The sequence below is a fragment of the Colossoma macropomum genome, unplaced genomic scaffold (assembly GCF_904425465.1).
Source record: "Colossoma macropomum unplaced genomic scaffold, Colossoma_macropomum, whole genome shotgun sequence".
Classification (NCBI taxonomy): Eukaryota; Metazoa; Chordata; class Actinopteri; order Characiformes; family Serrasalmidae; genus Colossoma; species Colossoma macropomum.
Genome location: NW_023494792.1, coordinates 14,772,614 through 14,795,538, shown reverse-complemented (window position 1 = coordinate 14,795,538; position 22,925 = coordinate 14,772,614). Strand labels below are relative to the sequence as shown.

Below are 22,925 nucleotides of genomic sequence, written 5' to 3'. Positions count from 1 at the left end.
CCGCAACACACTGACAGCTATTGAGGTTTTCTTTTTACTTGTGCCACATAACATTTTGTTGTTCGGGTCACTTCCTTATAGTTTAGAAGAAAAACAGAGTAAAGAGACTCAACACTTAAAAGTAATACAAACTCACCTTTTCTAACTAAATAAAGCAAAAAAAATATATCAATAAATATCAATAATGAGAAACACGTGTTTTGTTTTGCTCTCTGTGTCAACCAGAGGGGGGTGGATTCCCCTTTTTGAGTCTTGGTTCCTCTAAGGGTTTCTTCCTATTGGTCTTAGGGAGTTTTCCTTGCCACCGTCACCCTTGGCTTGCTTACTGGGGCTTGGTAATGACAAATTTGTTGATTAAAGACACACTTAGTAAGGTAAATTAATGCATTTATTGAGAAAAGCTGATGCTGGTTTTGTATTTGCCAACTTTCGTAATTTGTTCTATGTTTAAGGCACCTCGGTGTAACTGCAGCATCATTTAAGGTGGAATAGAAAATTCAAATAAGAAGCAGGTGAATAAGAAGCTGACTTTTGTTTTATACACGTTAATGAGTTTACTATTTAAGAGCTTTGGCGGACACGTTTTCGTTTTCGAGTTTTTCGTAAAATCTCACACTGGAATTTTTTTAAACTATTAAGAAATCCAGGTTGCACGGATCCAGTCCAACAACGTAGCTAATCTTCTCCTTATTGTGTTTTCTGGAGAGTGCATCTAAAGAGCAGACATACTTTTTCATTTAACAACAGAAATGAAGAAGCGCTACAGAGGTCACAAATATGAAACCAAAAGACAGGTGCTCCTGGGGCATGGGTGCAGAAAACTCACAAAAGAAATGGTTCCACGCTGGGGAAGGCAAAAAATCCAAAAAAGTATCCATCCGCATCCACAAGGGACATGCAAAATACATCCCAGAGCAAAGAAATCCCAGGCACACTGTCCTTAGAAAAACTATAAAAAGCCTTTATTGAAACATGGCACTAAGTATAAAAATGTACTGATGCGTTGCAGCGTTCTCAGGCCTTCATCAGGACACAGAACAATGGCATGTCAAATTGGGATTTATTTTGCATGTGCCTTGGGGATGCGGATGGATACTTTTTTGGGCTTTTGCCTCTCCCAGCATGGAACCATTTCTTTTGTGAGTATACTTTTTCATGTTTTTCATGGTCATTCTTATCTGTTTTGCTTTTGGTCTTCAGCCACCTGCAGGGTTATAAGTGCAGTAACAGTAATGAGACCTACTCCATCAGAGCACAGTGAGAGTTACAGCTTGCCTACCAATATGGTGATGTGGTCTTCTTAATAATGCAATCGAATACTATGAATTGATGCGCTAAATTACACATTTCTTTTTATCTACATCATGCTTATGACACTCAAACATTCATGGACATGTTTTGAGGTGGTTCCGTGAGAATGACCCAACTATGAAAGCAAAATGTCGACTTAATTTTATTTTGAGGCTGAGTCTTTCTGAATTATAGAAGGGGAGGGCTTCACCATGACGTGAAAAGCTGCATGGGAAAATAATGCATCAACTCAAGAACGACGTTTCTTGACGAAAAGTAGCAAAGAACTTAGGGATTTCATCATCTACGGTACAAAATATCATTAAAGGATTTAGAGAATCTGGAGAAATTGCTGTATGTAAGAGACAAGGCCAAAAAACAATATTGGCTGGATGTAATCTTTGGACCCTCAGGCATAAAAAACGGACATGATTCTGTAGTAGAAATCACTGCACGGGCTCAGGAACACTTCCAAAAAACAGCCAGCATCCGTGATGGTAATGGTGGTGCATTAGTGCACATGGCATGCATGGGTGACCTGCACATCTGTGAAAGCCCCGTTATTGCTGGATGATATATACAGACTTTGGAGCAAGATATGCTGCCATCCAGATGATGTCTTTTTTAGAGAAGGCCTTGCTTATTTCAGCAAGACAATGTCAAACCACATTCAGTACATATTACAACAGCATGGCTCCGTAGTAAAAGAGTCCAAGTGCTAAACTGGCCTGACTGCAGTCCAGATCTGTCACAACTGAAAACATTTGGCACAATATGAAACAAAAATTACAACAAAGGAGACCCCGAACTATTGATCAGCTGAAATCCTATATCAAGCAAGAACGGTCAAACATTTCATTTCCAAAATCTTTGTACTTTTTTCAATTAAACATCAAGTTTTAATGATTTGGACATCATTGCACGCTGTTTTTATTTACCCTTTGCACAGCAACTCATTTTTTTGGAATTTTCTGGAGTTATACCTAGGATGTAAATCTAAAAGAATTTTATATTCTATTTAAAATAATTTAATAATGCTAAGTCTTTTCTGCTGTGTGTTTAAGAATTAAATGTACTTATTCATCTGAGTAAGGAGCTGTGCTGTTTGATCTGTGATTAGGCATAATTTATAAAGTGAAAATGAAATGTTTCTTCAAAGATTTTTCCAAGTGCAGTTCAGTTTAAGACCTTCCCTGCTAAATGTGAACTACTGAATCCAATTATTAACTGATGCCATGTCTGGCGGAAAAGTCATACACAGCCCTTTCATCCATTCCCCATGGTATACACAATGGATCAAACCTGCAATCCTATAGTTCAGGAGTGTCCGATCTTATCCACAAAGGTCAGGCTTGACTTTCATTCCAAACAAGCATGAGCACACCTTACTCTGACCTGTTAAGTCAATCGGCCTCAGGCTTCAAACAGTTGATCACAACAGCCCTATGTGGACATGACTGCATACCTATAGTTGCTCAACCACCTCTTAAAAGAGTGAAGCCACATCATGCCCTTCAGAGTCTATATTACTCCTTATTTACTTTCAAGGACTGAATTCCTGCAGGAATGTTTCAGGCTTTTTCGGCCTGATAGTTAAATTATCAAAATAAACTGACTATTCCAAATCAAACAAAATGAAGTACCAAGAAATGAACAGAAACCAACAAAATTGGTAAAAATTATGGGAAGCTCCCATAGCAAGACCCCATGCTACAAAATCTGTATTATTAGGCAGTGGTCATCAATCCTCCTCCTGGAGATCTACTTTTCTGCAGAATTTAGTTCCAATCTGTATCTAATAAATTGTCATACTCACTTAAAACTAATGCATCTAACCTAGCCAATCAGGGACTTGGGAAGAAGTTAATATGCTATAGGAAGTGTGCCATACAGTAGCTGGAAGTATACTCTACAGAAAGGTACATCCCCAGGACCAGGGTTGGTGACCACTGATTTAAAGCTTCCTGAGTTTCTGCTGTTTGTTTAAGAGATTTGACAATTGAGAATCATTGAGAAATCAATTCACAGATAACAAGCGACAGTCAGTAGAACACTGTTTGATCAAAACTATTGTGAGTCTGTTCAATTTTTGACCACATTACATTATGTCAGATATTGGTTATTGGAATCTTTAGTTCCTTAAAATCGGTATTGATCATAAAATATTCTTATTGGTCAAGCTCTACTAAGATATTGTATTTGTCTACTGTATACTGTGTTCACTAGGATATGCAGGTACAAGAATTGGTCCTAAGCCAGGGCAGCATATCATACAGACAGATAGCCCAATACATACTCAGACCCCTCAGACTTAGACTCACCAAACTTTGTAGATGGTTTACAAACAAGCCCACTAAACATTACAATGAAATGCTACAGTCACCTTGAACAGGTGAAATGTTTTGTCTCTCACCTTTAACGTTCTGGCAACCTCCACATGGTTGTCGTAGACCAGAATGTTGGCAGTCAGGTTCTCTCGGTCTTGAGAGTTAGTGGGCTCTCCCTCTAAGGCACCTGGTGCCACAGCCACATTAAGAAGGGGGTGCTCACACTTTGTTCCATCCCACACCTGAGCAAAGAAGACACTTCCATTTTAACGGCTAGATGATCAGCACAAAATAACATCATGTGATTTGTTTTTCACAGTTCCTAACATTTTCAGGGACTGTGGGTGGTGTTTTGACATACCATCTTATATTTTTGGCTTACGTACTGAGAAAGCACAGCCCTGTGAAGTTGGAAAGCTTGGCATTTACGGAAAATGAACAGCCTTGATCTGTTGCATTTTGCAAAGCCTGTATGATTAACAGGCTGTACTATAACCTCCAAGGGCATGCAGATATAGCTGTCCTTTTTTAGACGAGCCGCAGGATTTCTCCATGGTGTTATAAAGATTTTCGTCATAAAGGGACTCATTATTATCATCATTATTATTATTATCCACCTCTTTGAAAGGACTACATACTACTTTCTGTTTACTCATAGATACATGCATTCATATATATAAGCCAGAGCACAGGCAACACATATGTGTCCCTATAACTGTGGCATACTTTTACTTTATCCGTGAAGTGCAACCGACAGTTATAATGTCCCTCACCTTAAGCAGCATGCATCTGCTGTCCATGCAGGCCTTCGCTAGCAGTTGGCAGGTCAGATCAAAGTACATCTTGGGCTGCACTGATGACAGAGGAACAGTAGGCTCACTAGCTAGCAGTGACTGGCTTGATGCCCACTGGCGCAGTGCCTCCACTACACGTTTGTCAGCTTCATCAAAGTGGAAAGTCCGGCTTGATGCGCGTGGCTCAACTGGGCTATTCAACATTCCATCAAACGTAACGGTAGACCAGCCCAGACTGGTCAGAAGAGTCATGGATCCATTGAACATCTGAGTCTGTGTAGAAATAGCAACAACTCTCTAAGCCAAAGGTGGACACTTCATGACTGTCTGTTAGTTACATAGACCTAAATCAACTACTTTTATTGAGATTACAGAGATTTATAGATTCGATTACAGTGCTTGAACTTTATAGTGCATGCAATCATTGAAGCTCTTCAAATGTGTTTTAAACCTGAAAGCAGACAAATTTAGTCAACTAATCTCCTCACCTTCACTCTGTGGAGCCGAATAATGTCTCCGATTCTGAAGATTTTAGGATGGTCCTCAAGCCTTTCACTGAAAATAGTGCAGCCCACTTTAGCATTAGACTGGTCTGTGATCTTCAGTGTGGAACAGTAATCTACAGAAAATCAATGGGCTCCATGTAAGAATCTATAGCAATTCACTTTCCTTCATACCATCCACTACAAGCATTAATAAATACAAGGGTTGAATAAAACACTTCTTATTACAAATTAGTGCACGCAGGCAGGTACAACAAAATTTGGTTGCCATCTACTGACATTAACGATTTCACAAACCCAGAAGTGTTTACATGAGTGAGATTAATTTTTGTAGACATTTCAACACAGTTTGAGGGGAAAAATTACTACACAAGCATCAATCTCATTACAGCACAAACAACGCCAGATGGAGAATGTTTCTGCAATTCATAAGATTAACTTATTACGCTGCTCCAAACAGTTATTTACTTACTACATAATGAAACCTGCTGAATAAGAGTTTACTTATAGGAAAAGTGACATAACCTGCTCTTTCTTATTGTCTACAATTTCCAGTCTCTTTAATGTATGCACAGCCCTGGATAAGTTTGTTTACTGCTTGAGACACACACCAAAATATAGAAACACGTGTTTGCAACATTCAATGCTAACAAAAGGCATTAAAGCAGGTTAGCATTTTAAAGCTCATTTGTGCTATGGCCTTTCACATTCAGCACTGATATGGCACGTAGTGTTTGCCTCTTTGAACACAATGCGTGTGCACAATGCACAAGTCTTTTGGCTGATTAAATTGGACGCAAGCCTAGACTCTCTCTTTGCTCATCACAACGATCCATCGACAGGAGCCTTTGACTGGGATGAGGATTGATTTTTACCACTTTACAGGGTGCCAGCATGACACAATCTAAAGTATGATCAATGATCTGAATGTGTTAAGGCACACATAATTGCGTGAAGCTGGAGCAGTCCAGCACCCTGATGGAGTGGAAGGGCTGTAATTGGTTAGCTCCACTGTTTTGGTTTCCTTGCTGTGATCTACACCATGACCCGAGGGTTAGAAGGATTTCATGCTAGCATCAGAGTCAAGGGAAGTGTAAGGAAAGGGGGATGGGAAAGAAAAGAAAGGCATAAAAGGACAAAAGGTTTGAGAAACAAAGCAAGTAATATAGAGAGATACAGTGCTCCTTTTACTGCAACATTAAATTCACTAAAAAACACTTTTGCGTGTGTCAAAATGTCAAAAACAGAGAATGTCTGGTCATCCAAAACTACATATTACTATACTATAATATGCATACTCGTAATGGTGTTGCACATGAACTTACATAAACTGTTCAGCTACTAACACTGATTACAAGATCTGAGACCAGAAACCGGAGTAAAGATTTGCATCTGAAGACCTTTCCTATAATACATTATTAAAGGTTAGAGTGTACTGGTCAGCACTGGTACTTTTTACAGCATATAAGATTTCTTTTAGCATAAGTTTTCTTCAAGAGGTCAGAAGTACTCTGATTATGATTAGTACGAAGGCTGAAAATGATTGATCCCTGGTGGAAAGAGGCCCTTCAACTAAAAGCCATCCCTCTAAAGAGCTCCCATTTTGACCTCCATATAATGCGATAAGTGCTCTACCCCCACCTCCTTCACAGTCGTCATCCCATTTCCAAAGTCACTAGTCTCTTTACTTGCCCTGAAATGTTAAGAGCACTGCTGAGAGCCATCTTTCCCTCAGCATTACTCCGAGCTTGAGGGGCACCAATGACAGTAAGACACACTATTACTGCTTTTTTGGAGACTGACCTGTGCCTTTGGTGGGAAAAGGCTGCTTGAAGAATGTCACCACACCATACACGTTCACTATCCTCCTGGGTTTCAGCTCATTCAAAGGAATGTAAGTGTACCTGTGCTAAATGAAGAGAAAAGGTAGAAGGTCATGAACCAGTGATGCATATGAATGCAGAAACAAACAAGCTTACAACAGACACAGAGAAGCAGACAGACACTTGATGTGAACCACACATCAGAACAATTGAAAAGGGGAAAAGCCTTCCAAAGGAGCATTGAAAAATCAAGGACATGGAAACAAACATTTTCACAATATGCAAAAGCATAACATGTTTATTGCTTAAATAAGCACAAAAACAAACTGAAAATTTACTGTAGTGTGCATTAGAAATGGCTGAATAACTCTAAACTGCCCAAGGAAAGGCCTTGAGCTTGAAATGTACTGTAAGGTCTGCGTGCTCTTCCTGAACATCACCACAAAACAGCCGATTAAAGTCACAATATTGCAGTAATACAACACAGAAATAAAGGCATGTATATATTACATCTTGCTCAATGATTTTAACAAAGATATCTTTTGAAAACCGCAGCACTGTATGCTGGCCTTGAACTATCTATTCACACTAGACAATATTGCTTTCCCAGATTCTAGCAGTTCAATCCAAACCTGTAATGTTTTCAGCAGTCTTAAGAGACTAAAACCCAAGACATGCTCTATTAGCAATAATCTATTGAGGACTATGTCAAGGACAGTGAAAATGTGTAATTCTGTGACTATGCTAAATCATCTAGCTTAAAAATTCTTGTGTGTACCGAAGTTGGTTTGGTGCATCTTCCAATCATATTCAGAAGACAAAGCCTTCCATAACAAGCCTAAAAAAATCCTGATCCAAAACTTCTTAAAATTCTGAGCAATCTGACTCCTGACAATATCCGGCATCCTATAATCAATTACTGGAAAAAGAAAATAATGCCACCTCTAGACAAAGTGTACAACGACCAGCTACTTAATTATGTACACCTCCTTATATTTACCCTCTTTGTGCATTTTATCAGCTCCACTTACCATACAGGTGCACTCTGTAGCTCTACAATTACAGACTGTAGTCTACCTGTTTCTCTGTATAATTTGTTTACACTCTTTACCCTGTTCTTCAATGGTCAAGACCTCCACAGGCCAGAAGGGGAGTCTCATGGCTGTATGTTTAGCCTCCTAAAAATGATGTGCCACAGGAAATTTTAAATCAGCTGTGAGTATGGAGGTTTTGTACACTGTGTGTTCTTAATTGGAGGGTAGTCTCACTTACATATTGCAGACCACAGGGACAGGAAAGAAGGTAAACAACATGAGTAGAACTGCATGTAATATAATGTTTGATCCTGTATTTTTTTCCCTACGGTCTGGCTTGCAAATACACTGACTTTCTTCAAGAAGCGCAATGCCTCTATGCATAAAACCAAAAGGGGCTCACAATTCGCTTGAACAAATAAATCCACATGTACCAATGCATCATGCAAGTTCCTAGCTCTATAGTGGACAAAACCAGGCAAATTTGAAAAAATTCTTATTACCAATGTCATTGAAATGTATTACAAGCCAATGTTTTTTTTTATTAATATTCACGTACTGACGTTGGAGGATTAGTTCTATACTGCAAACGATACTCCAACTCATCCCAAAGGTATCAGAAGAGCTCGATCACTCACTGCCCCACAGCCCAATGCTGGGTAATTTTATGTCCCTCTAGTCGACACTTAGCACTGGCTATGGTGACCTAAGGCTTAAGTGCAGCAGTTCCAGAGCATTCCATTTGATTAGCAATGCTTTTCTATGGAGAATGTACAAGCTAGGTGCGTGCAACTGAACACCTATGTGAGCAATGAGTAAACTTTAAAGTACCTAAATTCACCAATAGAGGATGTCTGCATACTCATTAAAAAAATATACTGTATATGTTGTACAGCATATTAGATCTGTATTATTGAAATGTAGTTTATTGTTGGATGGCTTAGTATGCAGTGGACGGTTACTGGCCTTGTAAAGCCATTTCCTGGGCAATAAATTGATTCTACAGCTTGTTAGCTTCCAGCTGAAAGTCATCATTCCTGTTGCATATTTGCCTGATGCACAAGAACCGGCTATACAGAAGACTTCTCTTAAGGGGTATGTGCTGAAAGCTCTTTGCAAAAAGCAGTGATATTAATAAAAGATACAGAAAAATAAAATCAATGACAGTTCCAATTTTTTCAGCATCTAAAAATTTGTTCAAAAACAGATTCTAGTAATGTTATATTAAGGTTTATAGTTTTTAGAAGGAATGAGAGGCAGTCAGTGAAGATCCTCTGAAAACTATGAAAATCTCATCAAATGTATCATATCGCATTATATAAAAAAAATAATAATAAACAGATCAGGCAAGCACCAGACTGGACAAATTATGTGTTTAAATGTGCTCCAAAAGGCACTTGTCTTCAATAGTGTATTTTCATCTTATAGACCCATACAGTCAAGTCTAAACTTTATGTGAGCAGTGCCATGCCTAAAGTGTGGGTTGAAGACCATCTAAAGTGGCAACATTCACCCTAGTCCAGTCACCAGGATAAATGACCACTAATTTCCTGCCAAATTATTTAACCAAGCTTGAAAATGCCTTGGAAAGATATGGACATAAAATTATTAACAAAATCTTTCAAATCAGTTTTCATAAAATAAAGTCATGTAAAATGATTGATTTTGTATGGAATGTTCTTTAGATGCCCTCAAGCTTAGGCTGGTTATACAACATCTAAATATTACCTCATTCAGAACCTATGTATGGAAATATAGTATCAGAATGGATTCAAGTTTGGATTAGTTAGTCCATTATAATTTGCAATCTGACTGGTCAATTTGTATGGTGTAAAGAAACTCTGCAATGTTCCCAAAGTACCGCATATTAGGGCTGCATGATATGGGCATAAAATATGTTCGATAAAGCTGTTGTATAGCAGTGACAATATGAGAGGCGATAAATTATTTAAAAAATAAAATTGTGACTGACTGGATGTGATGTAGGTACAGACTTTTTTGGATGTGTCTACAAATCTACCTAATCTCTCATTTAAGCAAACTGCAAAAATACAAAATTACAAAAGCACCATTCATTATTGTGCAAAATAAAAAGAAATAAAATTCTAACAGCTAGTTACATCAGAACTGCTAGCACAATTTTGTGCACCGAAAGGCTGGGAAACAGTCAACATTACCTCAACAGCTATAAAGGCTACAAAAACAAATAAATATATATATTTTTAATTTCAATACTAGTTGTAAGAACAATCCTGCCTGATTTTAGTGATGGACTAACTGCAGTGGAAAAACAGTGTGCAGGCAAGAGGAGAGTCCAGAAAGCAGTTTTTTTTGTAAACATAAAGTCCAAAGTACTTCACTAGTGTTGAGATGAAGCCAGTTTGACTGTCAACTGCAACCTGAGTAAAACTACACTGAAATATACATAGACTCACAAGCCAGCCTCTTTGGTTATCACCAGAGAGTTAGGTAGATTTCGACACTCAACATGGTTATGAACTGCCTAGTTACAGGCAACAGCTTGCTAGAAGGTCATAAGCTGGCATTTAGCTTGAGTTTTCGATCAGACTGATTAAAACAAAAAAAAAAAACAGTGCACAGACCAGTGGATAGCCATGAGAGACAATAATCTAATAGCTGTGACTATCTTAACGCTATGGGCAAAGTGTCCACAGCTGAGACTAACAAAACTTCTGCTCTATGCCTCAAAATGAAGCATGTGCCACTAGTTCCTAAAAGCAATCTACTAACAAATTTTTTTTATTGAAGTCTGGAACTATTTTCCTCTATCTATGATAATTGTCAACCAGTCGACTAGTCAAAATGACTTCATACAAACCCTACCACAAATAGCCCAGACTGAAACATTACTGTTATGCAATAGACACGATGCTTAATACCCATGACTTTCTTATTACTGTGAAGCCAGCTCAAACAGGACTAATTACTGAGAGAGCTCCGAGTTCAGCAAATCCAGGGTCACTCATTCCATAATTATCAAATTTGTACAAACAATGAACATTCCACATTCATTCCGGGTTTAATTACAGCAATTGTTTAAATGACAGTATGAAATAACTGAACATCATGAGGAGGACCACACTTGAAGCTTATCACTCCTATCCAACCTTCTACAAATTTCCATCTCTACCTTCCATTTCCTATGAGAATTTTTTTGCCCCCCACCACCACCTCATCTCCTACCTGATCCTCAGTCCTCTCTCTCAGCCCTACCTCTGTTTCTCAAAGGACAGGGGTTCAAACTTCTAGTTTAAAGTAGAAGTCACCCAAACTCCAGCCCTAGTTGTTTGAGTTCTTTCCACTCCTACGGTCATTCAATCTGTTGTCATACTGTAATCATATATAGAAGGTGTGTTCTGAACTCACAAATAGGGCTTCAGACAGCTGTGCTTTAGGCATAAATGTAAGTACCAAATACAGTACCTCAGAACTGACAGCAGAAGATCCGCTAGAAGAAGAAACAGCAGAAGAGCACACCTATGACACACAGACCACATGAAATCAATTATAAACAAATATTACAAACCACAGAGGTTTTTGGTTAAGATAAAACACTTTATCTGTGTATTCAAGGGAAAAAAATCTCTTAGTTAACATTAGATACTTACACACATACAGGCATCAGGGTCACTCATCTCCAAGTGACAGGGATGCAGTCTGTCAGTTTGTTCAGTGGGCGACTTACTGATGGTGAAGCCAGCCAATAAAACAATGTCCTACAGCAGTATGTAGTAGGATAAAAAAAAAAAAGGTACAAATGTTAGTAAACTGATCTTGAGCAAACATGACAGAGGTGAGCTCAGTGAACCTAGCCAACATTAGTGACCTAGTAATGGCTACAATTTCACTGTGGAACTGAGTGAGTAATCTAATGACTAAGGCTCAACATAAAGAAGAAAAGAGGTAGTAAAGCATGCCTTGTCACTAGGCCGGTCACAATCAGGAAATTTTACCAGAAGAATAGCTGTCGTGTAAATAATTCTGACTAACAATTTAATTGCCTGTTTTCCTCAATGCAAATTTTTTTAAATTATAAGCCTAAAGCAGCCAAACAGACCAATTAGTTATCTTGCTCCCTAGCTGTCTATACATAGTAGCTTCTAACTGAAGACAGACACAGCTCCAACTCAAATCAACAAACGTTTCCGACTGCATCCCTCAAAACAGGTTACAGCACCAGTCAGAAGTTAGAACTTTTGTTTTTATTAATATGACATGTCTCAATGAAAGCATTTTCTGCTTTCTTTTATTTTTCCATGCATTCACCTTCTATTTGTTGCGTTGTATTACTACAAAAACTAACAAGAGAGAAAAGTGCGGTCAGCTTAAATAATTGTGATCAGCTCAAAGAACAGCATTCACACAATTATATAATACACACTGCTGAATTTCTACAAAAAAAGTACTGCTTTAAATTTTAAATGTGCATGTCCCTACCAAACTCCATATGAATAGTCAAAATCTGTATGAGAGAGATTCTGTCCTGCCATACTGCACCACATGATCCCATGGCACAAATGGCATCTTTATATGGTCATATTCTGTATACATAATATCACACAATGTCTGTTTCTCTAAATCAAGTGTATGGTTCTCTCTGTTGAACCCTTGCTCACAGAAAATGAACTGACAATGTGCAACGTGCTGACAATGTGCAGCACACTGCTCTTACAGCAGCTGCTAAATATCACAATAGTTTCTTCTGTAATCACGTACAGCGCTTAGCATCAGCTTGGGTTACAAAAGAAGTGCTGTAACCACATGAACAAGATGGAGAGTCACCCTCAGCATTACAGTAACAATAAAAGTGAGGATGAGCCACACAGAACAGCTGATAATGAAAGAGGGGCTCTTGGGGCAACGAACAAAATCACAGAAAAGCCAGCTGTGAAGATGAGGATAGGATCCTGAGAGGAAAAAGGGCCCATTCTAAGCACCACTGAAAAAAGCAAAGCACTAGGGCTCAGATTAAAGACATGTCTCTCAGGGAAGGTTTTTTTTTGTCAGATAGTCATCCCCTGTCAGCAGGGAGGCAATCCAAACTACGATGATTGTGTTATGTTTCTGATTCCGATGCGGCAAAATCCGTGTTATGCAACTGCTGTGCTTTTCACACCATATTCATACAAATGGGGTTACTTCAGAAAGGCATTTGAAAGCTTTCTGACTTGTTAGCGACAGCAGCATTTAGCACAGGCATGGGAGAGCAATGTACTGCTCAAAACAATAATAATACCAACACATTTCACTTACTGAACTAGATATTTTAGTAAAATATTCAACTTTCACAGAAACTAAATGATGTTTAATAGATACTGAACAGATTTCTCATGCCAGTCAACAGAGAGAAGGCCCTGGGTAAAATTATTAATGATAATTCATATCCATTATTACTGCAGAACACTATTTATTAATGTAACCTTTTAACTAAGTCAAGGGTATGGCTTATCCCAGCGGAGACCTCATTGATATCCCCATAAAATTCTTGAAAGGATACTTTAATGTGTTAAAGCAGAGGCCTACCCCTTGACTGACAGACTGCGAGAAGTCCTTGGCCAATGTGCCAAAAAAAATGACATTGATTGATGCATGCTGTGACGCTGAACTCTGTTGGGGGTCTTCCTCTGAGAAACAAAGAGGGGAGAAAGAGAAATAACGGAGAATAATAAGAGAAAACCAAAGAGGGAGTGAGAAGAAGCCCAGTAATGAAAAAGCTTTAACATGCACAAAGAGCAAGACTGACATGCTAAAGAGCAAGACTGGATCAATGAATGCGTCTTTCTGTAGTCAGATTCAATGACATTTTTATTTACATATATTTATACATTTACATATCAACACTGTCCTCCTACTACAGGTGCATAATAATGAAGATATGTATGTTTACTGCAATACTGCACACAAACATGAAACATGGACAATATAATGTAACCAAACTCAGCCATTATGTTGAAATCCTCTTAAACTGCAGCAGAACAGAATATGTTAGATGGCAGGCAATAATGCAGACAACATGAATTTGTGATCAACCATTATCATTCTTCTCATACAGAATAACTGCTGTCACTGAAGATCAACTGTTTCTCACATCTGCAATGTCTGAACCTGCACCTAAGCCTATACTTTCTCTGTGCAACTAAATATAAACCTGCTCTTCTCTACTATAGCCTGGGAATCAAGGCCATAGCCTCCCATAACCCGTCCCCATCACAGCAGTACGCATTAAGCAGTCTTACTGTTTTTTTGTTTTTTTTTTTAAGTTGAGCATTTTAATCAGAGCCTCACCTTGAATAACAGCCTTCAGCAAACAGTCTCTTTGCTTGCAAGATACTACAGGGCCCTTCTGAACCACTTTACCCTATGAAAAAGAATAAATAATCAGCACAGTAAAGACAGTTTTTTCCTTTTTCTCCAGATACATCGTCACTCATAACAAATCCTCACACAGTGCTGTGCAAAAGTCAGAGACCACCCTTTGTTTATTTAATTTCCAGTCAAAATGGCCATTAGGAACAAGTTATTTCCCAGGATCAGGACAAAAAAAGCAGAAAACGTACACATAATAGAACATTACACAGAATTAAACAACTATACATAATATCAACATTTCAGTATTATTCACATTATATTCAGTATTTGTCTCCAAACTTCGCTCTTATTACAGTTTCTATTCTTTTCAGAACATTTGTTTTAAGTTTTTTAAAGAAACTTGTAGTGATATTTTTCCACACCTTTAAAGTTCAGTCTTAGAAGTTGGGGATTATCTGCTTCTCAGGATCCAAATAATCCCAATTACAAATTTAAACTCCATAAAACCTTCCTCCACATGTCAGATGTCTAGTTTCTGTGTTCTAGTCCAAATGTACTTCCTTTTTTGTCTGATTTCTTATTCTTATCATCTGATGGTGACAGTTTTGGTGCTCTACTAGGTCTTGCACAGTCGTCCCATTTGTTGCCCTATTTTTCACTTACATCTTTTAATAATACATTTTAATGAACAGTTTTGCAAAGCCCTTTGACTTTCCCATTCCTTATGCAAATAGATTATCCTGTATCAAATCTCCTCAGAAATATCTCCTGAAAAATGAATATCTTGCACTTAAAGGCTGCTTTGAAATTAATTAAATGAAGGATGATCTTTGAATATTGCACAGTACTGTATCTCTGAATTGTTAAGAAGGAAAGAAATGTTTGCTTTACTTTCACTTGTGTAACGAGTATAATTTTGGACCATTTCTTAGACTGTCATGAAATGTCCACACAATGTAAAGAGCGGCTGGTGTTTGCATAAGTTTTTTAAAATTAAAATAAAAAACAATTAGAAGGTTTATATATGACGGTGATGAAATATAAGAGGAATGCAAAAGGTGGTGGGGAACAGCAATTTAATGCAACCTTCACACTCCTGTGTACACAGTCAGGTGTGAGTTTGATGTCCGGTATAGCGATCTGCTGCAAATGTGGGGGAACCTTGGTGTCCAGGTCACTGACATCTTTCACTGCATGGACTGGCATGCCTGACTGCTAATGTCTGCAATGATAAACAAGGCATGTTGGTTCAAAAGGTGCTACAAAGAAAACAGAAAACTCCAGTGACCAACTTGCTCACTTGACAGCTGACAGACAATGTTAGATCCTCACAACAATAGGATTTAAAGAAATACATAAACCAGCGACTGTATAGCACATTCTCAACAAGCAGCAGCTTAACAGGCTGCCTTACGTTGCATTGTAAAGAAGCACTCATGTGAAGATGCAAAAGGGCTCTGTTTCTAGCATTGAGCCTTTTCATTTCTCTCCTGCTGCAAGGCTCCATGACAATACCACAAAACAGAAGCAGCCTTCTTCTGCTTTCCAGTCACATGACCAAACCTTTCAACAGAGATTAAGCATGAGCCCTGTCAATCTCTCCAAATATAGACAGCCATGACTCTTCTGATGTGGATGACTAATTCAGAATGAGGCACTTTATGTGTGCTCATTTATTTCTGCAATCCCACTCCTGTGACACAAAAACTCTGAAAAGATATGTAAGACTTTAGCCTTGTGGTGATTTCCAATCTAGCCAAGCAGCTTTACCCCTTTCTGACCCCCAGGACGCCTTGCTTTTTTCATTCTACAGTTCATTCTACAGAGATTATAATATGACGCAATGTAATTAATACCGTACAATTTTGACGGCATGAATGAATGAATAATAATGAATGATGCCTAAATAGCTGGGAGTTAGCAATTTATGCCAGTCCAAAAGCAGCACTATTTGAAAAAAAGGGACGCATGGTGATATCAGAAACACATCAACAATGGCAGATAATTATGGGCAACTGACAGATGTTTAGATTTGACAGATACATCAAACCAATATTCATTGTACTCTGGAAGAGCAGAATATTTAGATGATGCTGGACTACCACACTAAAAAGTCTGGATTTTATTCATTTTACTGCATTTGTAACCCTCTAAAAATAAGCGTTACATTTATTCGTAATGCTGAACCATGTAGACATAGTTCCAATTTCTTCTTTTTGTAAATGTATCATCTGCATCATTATCAGCATTGGCAAATACGCATATGAAAAATATCTATCAGCATCAGCCCACTACTCCCAGATCAGCGCATCCTGATTCAAAAGAGATTCGGCAGGGTCACTATTAGGGACGTGCACAGGTACTCAAGTATTTGGTTAACTGTTCAGCATGCCAGTGTTTAAATACTGAAATCCCTATTCGGGTATTTATTACAGTTCATCATGGGAAGATGGAGAAAATATAAAGCCCAACAATTCAGTCAAACTTAACGTGAGCGCATCGTCAACAACAGGTTGTTAAGGTAGTGACAGGGAAGGCAAAGGCAGCATGGTGGCATTAGCTGTTGTCTTAGCTCATTAGCTCATCTAAAGAGACAGTTTCCATTATTCACATGACAAGAAAAGCTAATTTACAAGGCTATTTTCAAATAATAAAACAAAGGTACACCTTTGTATACTGCTGCAAATGTTTTGTTCAACACAAGTGCTGTCACCTAAAAAGGGAACATTAACCCTTAAGTATACTCATTATACACTTCAGTATACTCAGTTAGTCAGAGGACACATCTCTAGTCACTATAATGTAGCTAAAGAAAGCTAGCAAGTTACCTATTCAGTCAATAATTCATTGTCCTGCTGAAATGCACTTAGTTCTTGCTTTATCCCTCACACGTAAGTGCTAATCAATGATAACTAATTTAAAAGGCAATCTAGACATGACCTTTGTTTCCATGAATAAAAGTGTAGTTAATCATAGGTTTCCAGAGACAAATCACGACACAAAGATCTTACAAAAGAAGATAATCATCTAAGAGAGAACTCCCTCATGGGCCTTGATCTTTTCAAAGATCTCCTGGCCTTTACAATCACAGTGTATATCAGCCTAACATTTTGCATAAACAACATCTGTCAGCTGCAGAAGAGCCTCTTCTGTTGACTCTTGTTGCTTCAAGATTTGAAGCACATGTAGAGATGAGCCTAGCAGGCATTCAACACGAGCCGTGCCAATGAACATAAAGCTCAGACTTGTATGACAGCCTCTGAGGCTGACGCCTAATGCCTAAGATGAGGGTCCTCATGACTAATTCTCAAAACTCAATGCTTCAAAATGTCAAGTGTGAGAGATTCTGAAATACTGAGTTGACCTTGAAGAGCCTGACGAAAACCCCATTCTTATTCTTTCTTCTGCTAAAACAAAATCTTTTCAGCACAGATCCTAATCCTGCTTTCAAAAACCATAAAAATTAGAGGAAACAAGTAACCACACAGGTATGCAGGGTCTAGCACATCCCTGCAACTCATTTAACACATACTATTATGGGAAGCAGGGGATATAACACATACCATCAGATGAAGCAGGGGATAAAGTGGATGAAGTGTAATGATGGAGCTTATGAATATTCCTGTGCCTCTCTCTCCAGCTCGTAATTGAAGCCTTCAGAGTGGAACACAAAAGGAAACACAACAACACGAAATGAATTAGGTATTATTGTTCAAAACACACATTCAAAATGAAAGAAAAATCAAGACATGGTAGCGGGTCTAATTAATTCCCTGTGGGTTATCTCTGCTGTAAACAAGGATTAATTAGCCTAGACAACATACAAAAGATTTATGATATGACTTTATAGGGCATATCTAAAGAGAAGCAACTCACAAGCAAACAACAAGATGGTCTAATGTGAAATACAGTCTTGCTAGAAGGGCGGCAGGACTGATGTTAGGAGACACAGCTGAGCTGACTGCGCACAGTACATCTGTTTACACAAACAGTGATCACTCGGAATTTCTATTCAAGCGCCCACGCATACGAATGATGGCGTTTCCTAGACCTATCTCGCATGACCACTTGTTGCTTCAGTCCACGGCAACTCAACCCAGGGCCGTGTGCTGTGTGATTGGAGCGAATAGATTAAAGGAGGCTAAAAACAGTAAGCGCTGCAGGGAGGAGGAGCGCAGCAGAGCTCATGCACTAATGGCAGAGTCACTACAGCTAATGTCAGCGGAGCAGCTCCTTGGGCAGCTACTCCTCATCAAACGCTCGGACGAGACGAGCTCCATAATAAAGAGAACAGGGCAGTTGCCCCGTTTAAGCCCCAGAGATTCGTTAAGGGCTACAAGGATGTTGTTGCAGTGAAGCTGTTCTGCAGCATGCTCATCACACTGATTTATGCACTGTAGTTTGTGTTAGTCAGTTATAGAGTCAGGTAAGCTGGAGGTTTGCTGTTGCCCTTCTCAGAAAACAGGCTAACGTTAGTTAAGCTAGCGAAGTGAGAGCTGTTTCCTCTGATGCTGATATTGACAGTTAACCTATTTTACCCACATGCAGTGGCTAATGCTAAGTTATAAAAGTCATTCTTTGCATTCGGACTAACTTACCACTGACCAGTTAGCTACAGTCTTCTCAGACAGCACAGTTTACCACACGAAAGCTCAAATGGAGAGATATCTGTGGTGTTTAAACTGTCAGCTAACTGTCAGCTCACTTACAAACAGAAAACAAACGGCTAGCCGCTGCAGTTAGCAAGCGTTAGCTAGCTCGTTACTAGTAGCTCCCCTCAGCTACAAGTACATTTGGGCAAACCGAACAGCGAGAGCGCCTAGTTACCTCCGCATGTTTACGTTCAGCTTTGGGACATGGCGTATTTGACAAAAGTGTTAAATACATGAACAAACCCGCAGCAGGAGCGTCAGCCTGATGAGCTGCTTCACTCAGTGTAACAGGCAACAACTTCTCTGTGTGAAGTTTAATGTGAGCGCGGAGTGAGGGCAGGAAATGAGCGTCACGCAGAAAGGCGGAGCGGAGCGCTCCCTCCACTCCGGCTGGGATTCGTGCAGTACAGTTCCTGAACACATTTAAGACCCATAACTGAAGTTTTACATGTCAGGGTATCCATATGTTTTCTGAGTTTACCCACATTTGTCAAGTGAATTGAACCATATGCCTAAAAAGTAAGATTTTATATCGTAATATTGACTTTATTAATCATATTAAAGTCATTCTGCTTCTGGTAACGTGCGACTAAAGGTATGTATCAAATTTAGTTGAAAATCAAAGTATGTAAATTTCTTGATACAAAAAAATACAGTGACATACACAATTTCATCACGTTAGACCAATCCTGGCATTTTCCTTATTACACAAAATGAAGTTATTTTACACGAATGGGTCAAAGCTACAGTAAAACATTAGTACAATAATAAAAGCAGTAGTAAATAAACAACTGAATACCTTTAGATGGCACATTTTTGAAGAGCAGCCAGTCTTACAATAACAACAACAACAACAACATTAATAAAAATAATGTTCTGAGTGTGACTATATTCTCCTTGTTACTGCTGAGTTTTTCCTTTTTGGGGTTTGGGTTGTTTGTGTGTTGTAGGCAGGAGTTTGTGACAGAAATGAGCAGTGGCAGGTTTACTCAATCATCTCTCACCTCATGACATCACACAGTGACCCCTTCCTCACCCTTCCTCGGTGAGACACTGTCCTACTGTACCGTGACGCTGAGTGTTTCGTTCAATATGGTGCTCTTTTCACTGTCACCTCTGGTTTGCCACCAGGTCTGCTACAATGTGAGGTCAGTGTTATTTTCAGGTCAGAGAAAATGGAAGGTGTCGGTGCCAAGGTTCAGAGTAGTTAGAAGGTGAAACAGTCCACCTTGCTTGTTCTCTCCCTGTAAAGTTTTTATTAGTTGTTTTTACACAACAAGTCCATGATCACTCGCTTGTGCGGGGGCTTATTTTTGTCTTTCGTATTACTTGTAATTGTAAGGTGTTGGTGTAGTAAATAATGTGAAGACTTTTAATCATAATATCAGTTGCATTATGACACTTTTTCTAACTCCATCCAATAATATGTATAAATCCACTTTAAAGGGGCATTCCAGACTAAAACTAGTATTTATTGTTATTTATCGTGTTATATGATATTCTGTAGCACAGCATTGCATCCCTCTGCCTCATCTGTTTGACAGAATTAATGATTTTGTGTCCTTTTTGTGTCGTCCATTGATGTTCCCTCACTACATTACCCAGCATGCATTACACAACCATAGCCACTGATGTAGCGGCTAACTAAATATTTGGATTGCTAGCAAAAACGTTAGCTATCTGGTTTCCTTCTGTGTTAGCCAGCTAGCGGTATAAAAAGTTCAACAAGCCCAACTTGAAGTAGACACCCCAAAACCCTTGTAGTTTGTCAGAAGATGCATCATCAGAGGGATTTTCCAGGTTTAAACCAGAAAATCTCAGAAACTACTGTCACACTGTTGTAGGAGGTGAGTAGAGTGCCACACTTAAATTCAGATCAGAAATCATGACTCATTTTCCATACGTACCTTTACGTATTTCCAAGTGACATGCAGTATCAGGGAGTCCCTTTAAACTAGCTGAGCATTTTCCCTCATTGATAGGCAGGGGTGGTGGGAGGAGGAGGTGAAGCTTGATATTATTAGTTAACATTATTTTTCCCCACCTGCTTGTGCACAGTGATATAATCAAAACACAGAATACGTTTTAGAGGTTTAGATGGGAGATTACAGGAAAATAAGATCAATATGACCAGGAACATGAACTAACATTGGGTTAAATTTCAGGTTGATTTATATTGAATGCTGTGCAAAATTCCAGTGTAAAAAGCCAAAAACAAACAAACCTCCTCTCCAGAATGTAGGTTCTCAGACCTCTCAGAGTACAGAGCATGATCTGCTTTTCCGCTGGACTGTCTTTGGCTGATTATTTGTTGGGATTGTGTCAGTAATGTGAAGTAATCCTGTTAGGCCGCCTTTAGAGAGAGCAAGAGCAGATTACCAATGTCAAAGTAATGAGAATCAGCTAGCCATGTTACTAGACTACAAATCCCAATTGTCACACTCATTGTGACAGAGTGTGGAGTAAGAGCCTATAATACACAGAGGCTTTATTAAAAAGTGGAACATTAGCATTTTGTGGTAAACAAAAACAATGCGTATTTGCAAATGTATTTTTCCATTATTAGGGCTTTGTTTCTGTGATACACAAATAGATTCAGTGAACTTCCCAGTTGAATGTAGTAATTTCCAGGAACTTAAAAAATTCACAGCCTTTTTGTGCTTGTTTGTTGTGTACATTTAGCATTGTCCTTGAAGCTTTATTAATAGTGCCATTCCAATATTTGCAGCTCGTGGCTATGGGGTGTGATCTTGTAGTCTTGTTAATGTTCAAACCCCACAATTAACACATCAGTAAAAGCTGGGTTGCTAGTTGTAGCATTATCAGATACAGCCTTTCTTTTCAGAGCAGTTTGGAGAGCTAGTCACTGGGCTAAGTTTGGGATAATATGCTATTATTTGACATGTCATGTAGGAATTAGTAATATTGAAATAAACTTATCTGTCTCCTGGTCCATTCATGTACATGCACATGGACAGCATGGATTTCTTCTTGTCAGAGCTGTGACACAGGCACTGTGGCTGCTATAAGGGCTCTTACGGCATCAACAGCAGAGCCTTAGAGACCTGTTATCAACAGGGTCTGGGCCGGGGCCTTGCTTCAGGCACTTTCCTGATGAAATGTCACATGTTTATGGGCAGTAACTCAGCTTGGACAGGCTCATAATGAGACCACTGAGAACACGGCACCCGTCAGACCTCTTCCAGTGTTCTGTACATGCATGATCATGTGTTTGGAAGAGTGAGTCTTAGCCTATATCAGGACACTTGTTAAATGTCTCCCACGCACTGTGAGTGCCCGAAGGAGGCCACACTATGAGAACCAGAAAAGAAACAAGGCTGTAAAATTGGTGCACATGAGCACAGACACCCTCATCAGGCTTTTTTATGAGTTGGTCGTATTAAAGCCAACATGCACAGTAAATTCAGCACACTATGAGGATTTACAGTACTTGGAAAATCTGTTTCTCCAGTTTGAGACTTTTTGCACGGAGTGACCTGTGGGAGGTCTGCAGGAGATCCCTGAGGTACACTCTAAAAAAATCGACATTATTAAATGGTTAAGATGTAAACAAAGTAATTCAGGGTGGTTTTATTTAAGATGCCCCATTCTAGAAAAACGCACCCAGTCGGAATTGTTCACAGCAGTTTTGGTAGGAATGTCTGATGCATTTAATACTTCGAAAAGTTGTCTTATAAAGATGGTTATGAATATTCTGGCTGATGATTGAGAGATTGTTTTCATGATGGTTTTGTGATAATGTTTTGGTCTAAAACATTTTTTTTAATAATTTTTGGCAGAAAGGTACATGCAGGGCATTGTAAGGCAAAATAGTCCCCAAAGAAAACTTTTCATATTATCATTGTCAACATTACATTTAAAACTCAGAGGACAAGTGCAGGTTTACTGGTCATTTAAAATGGCTATATTTGTGTTGTAGACATCTCAACCTCTGGTTCCTATCACCACCATTGTAAAGAAATCTGAGTGTGAATGATTCTGAATGTTTAACTAAATGTTTAAGTGTGTGGTTTGGGATGCGGCCATATATTCTTTTGTAGCAAAAAGTAGTAACCTTTTGTAGCAACCTGTTGCCCGATTAGACAAGCTTTAAAGAACACTGACAAAAACCCATTTAACCCAAACTAGAGCACATTTAGAACATTATTAAT

At 38.8% G+C, this 22,925-nt stretch overlaps 1 protein-coding gene across 7 annotated transcripts in view; it reads right to left on the bottom strand.

Annotated features, from left to right (window-relative positions):
- pot1 (protection of telomeres 1 homolog) overlaps positions 1–19,176 on the bottom strand; it is a 36,474-nt gene extending 17,298 nt beyond the window's left edge. For 3 of the 7 annotated variants that reach the window (XM_036576140.1, XM_036576141.1, XM_036576137.1), the window contains exons 1-11: positions 18,997–19,176; positions 17,665–17,755; positions 15,188–15,323; positions 14,078–14,150; positions 13,316–13,416; positions 11,401–11,508; positions 11,216–11,269; positions 6,718–6,823; positions 4,900–5,030; positions 4,391–4,684; positions 3,704–3,859 (exon numbers count right to left, since the gene is read on the bottom strand). In XM_036576140.1, the coding sequence (XP_036432033.1) occupies positions 3,704–3,859; positions 4,391–4,684; positions 4,900–5,030; positions 6,718–6,823; positions 11,216–11,269; positions 11,401–11,508; positions 13,316–13,416; positions 14,078–14,150; positions 15,188–15,307 (1,143 nt within the window). In that variant the 5' untranslated portion in view covers positions 15,308–15,323; positions 17,665–17,755; positions 18,997–19,176. Of the gene's footprint in view, positions 1–3,703; positions 3,860–4,390; positions 4,685–4,899; positions 5,031–6,717; positions 6,824–11,215; positions 11,270–11,400; positions 11,509–13,315; positions 13,417–14,077; positions 14,151–15,187; positions 15,324–17,664; positions 17,756–17,977; positions 18,081–18,996 lie in introns of those variants that run through there. The other 4 variants (XM_036576138.1, XM_036576142.1, XM_036576143.1 and 1 more) reach the window with 4 other exon arrangements.
- Positions 19,177–22,925: the final 3,749 nt, after the last annotated feature.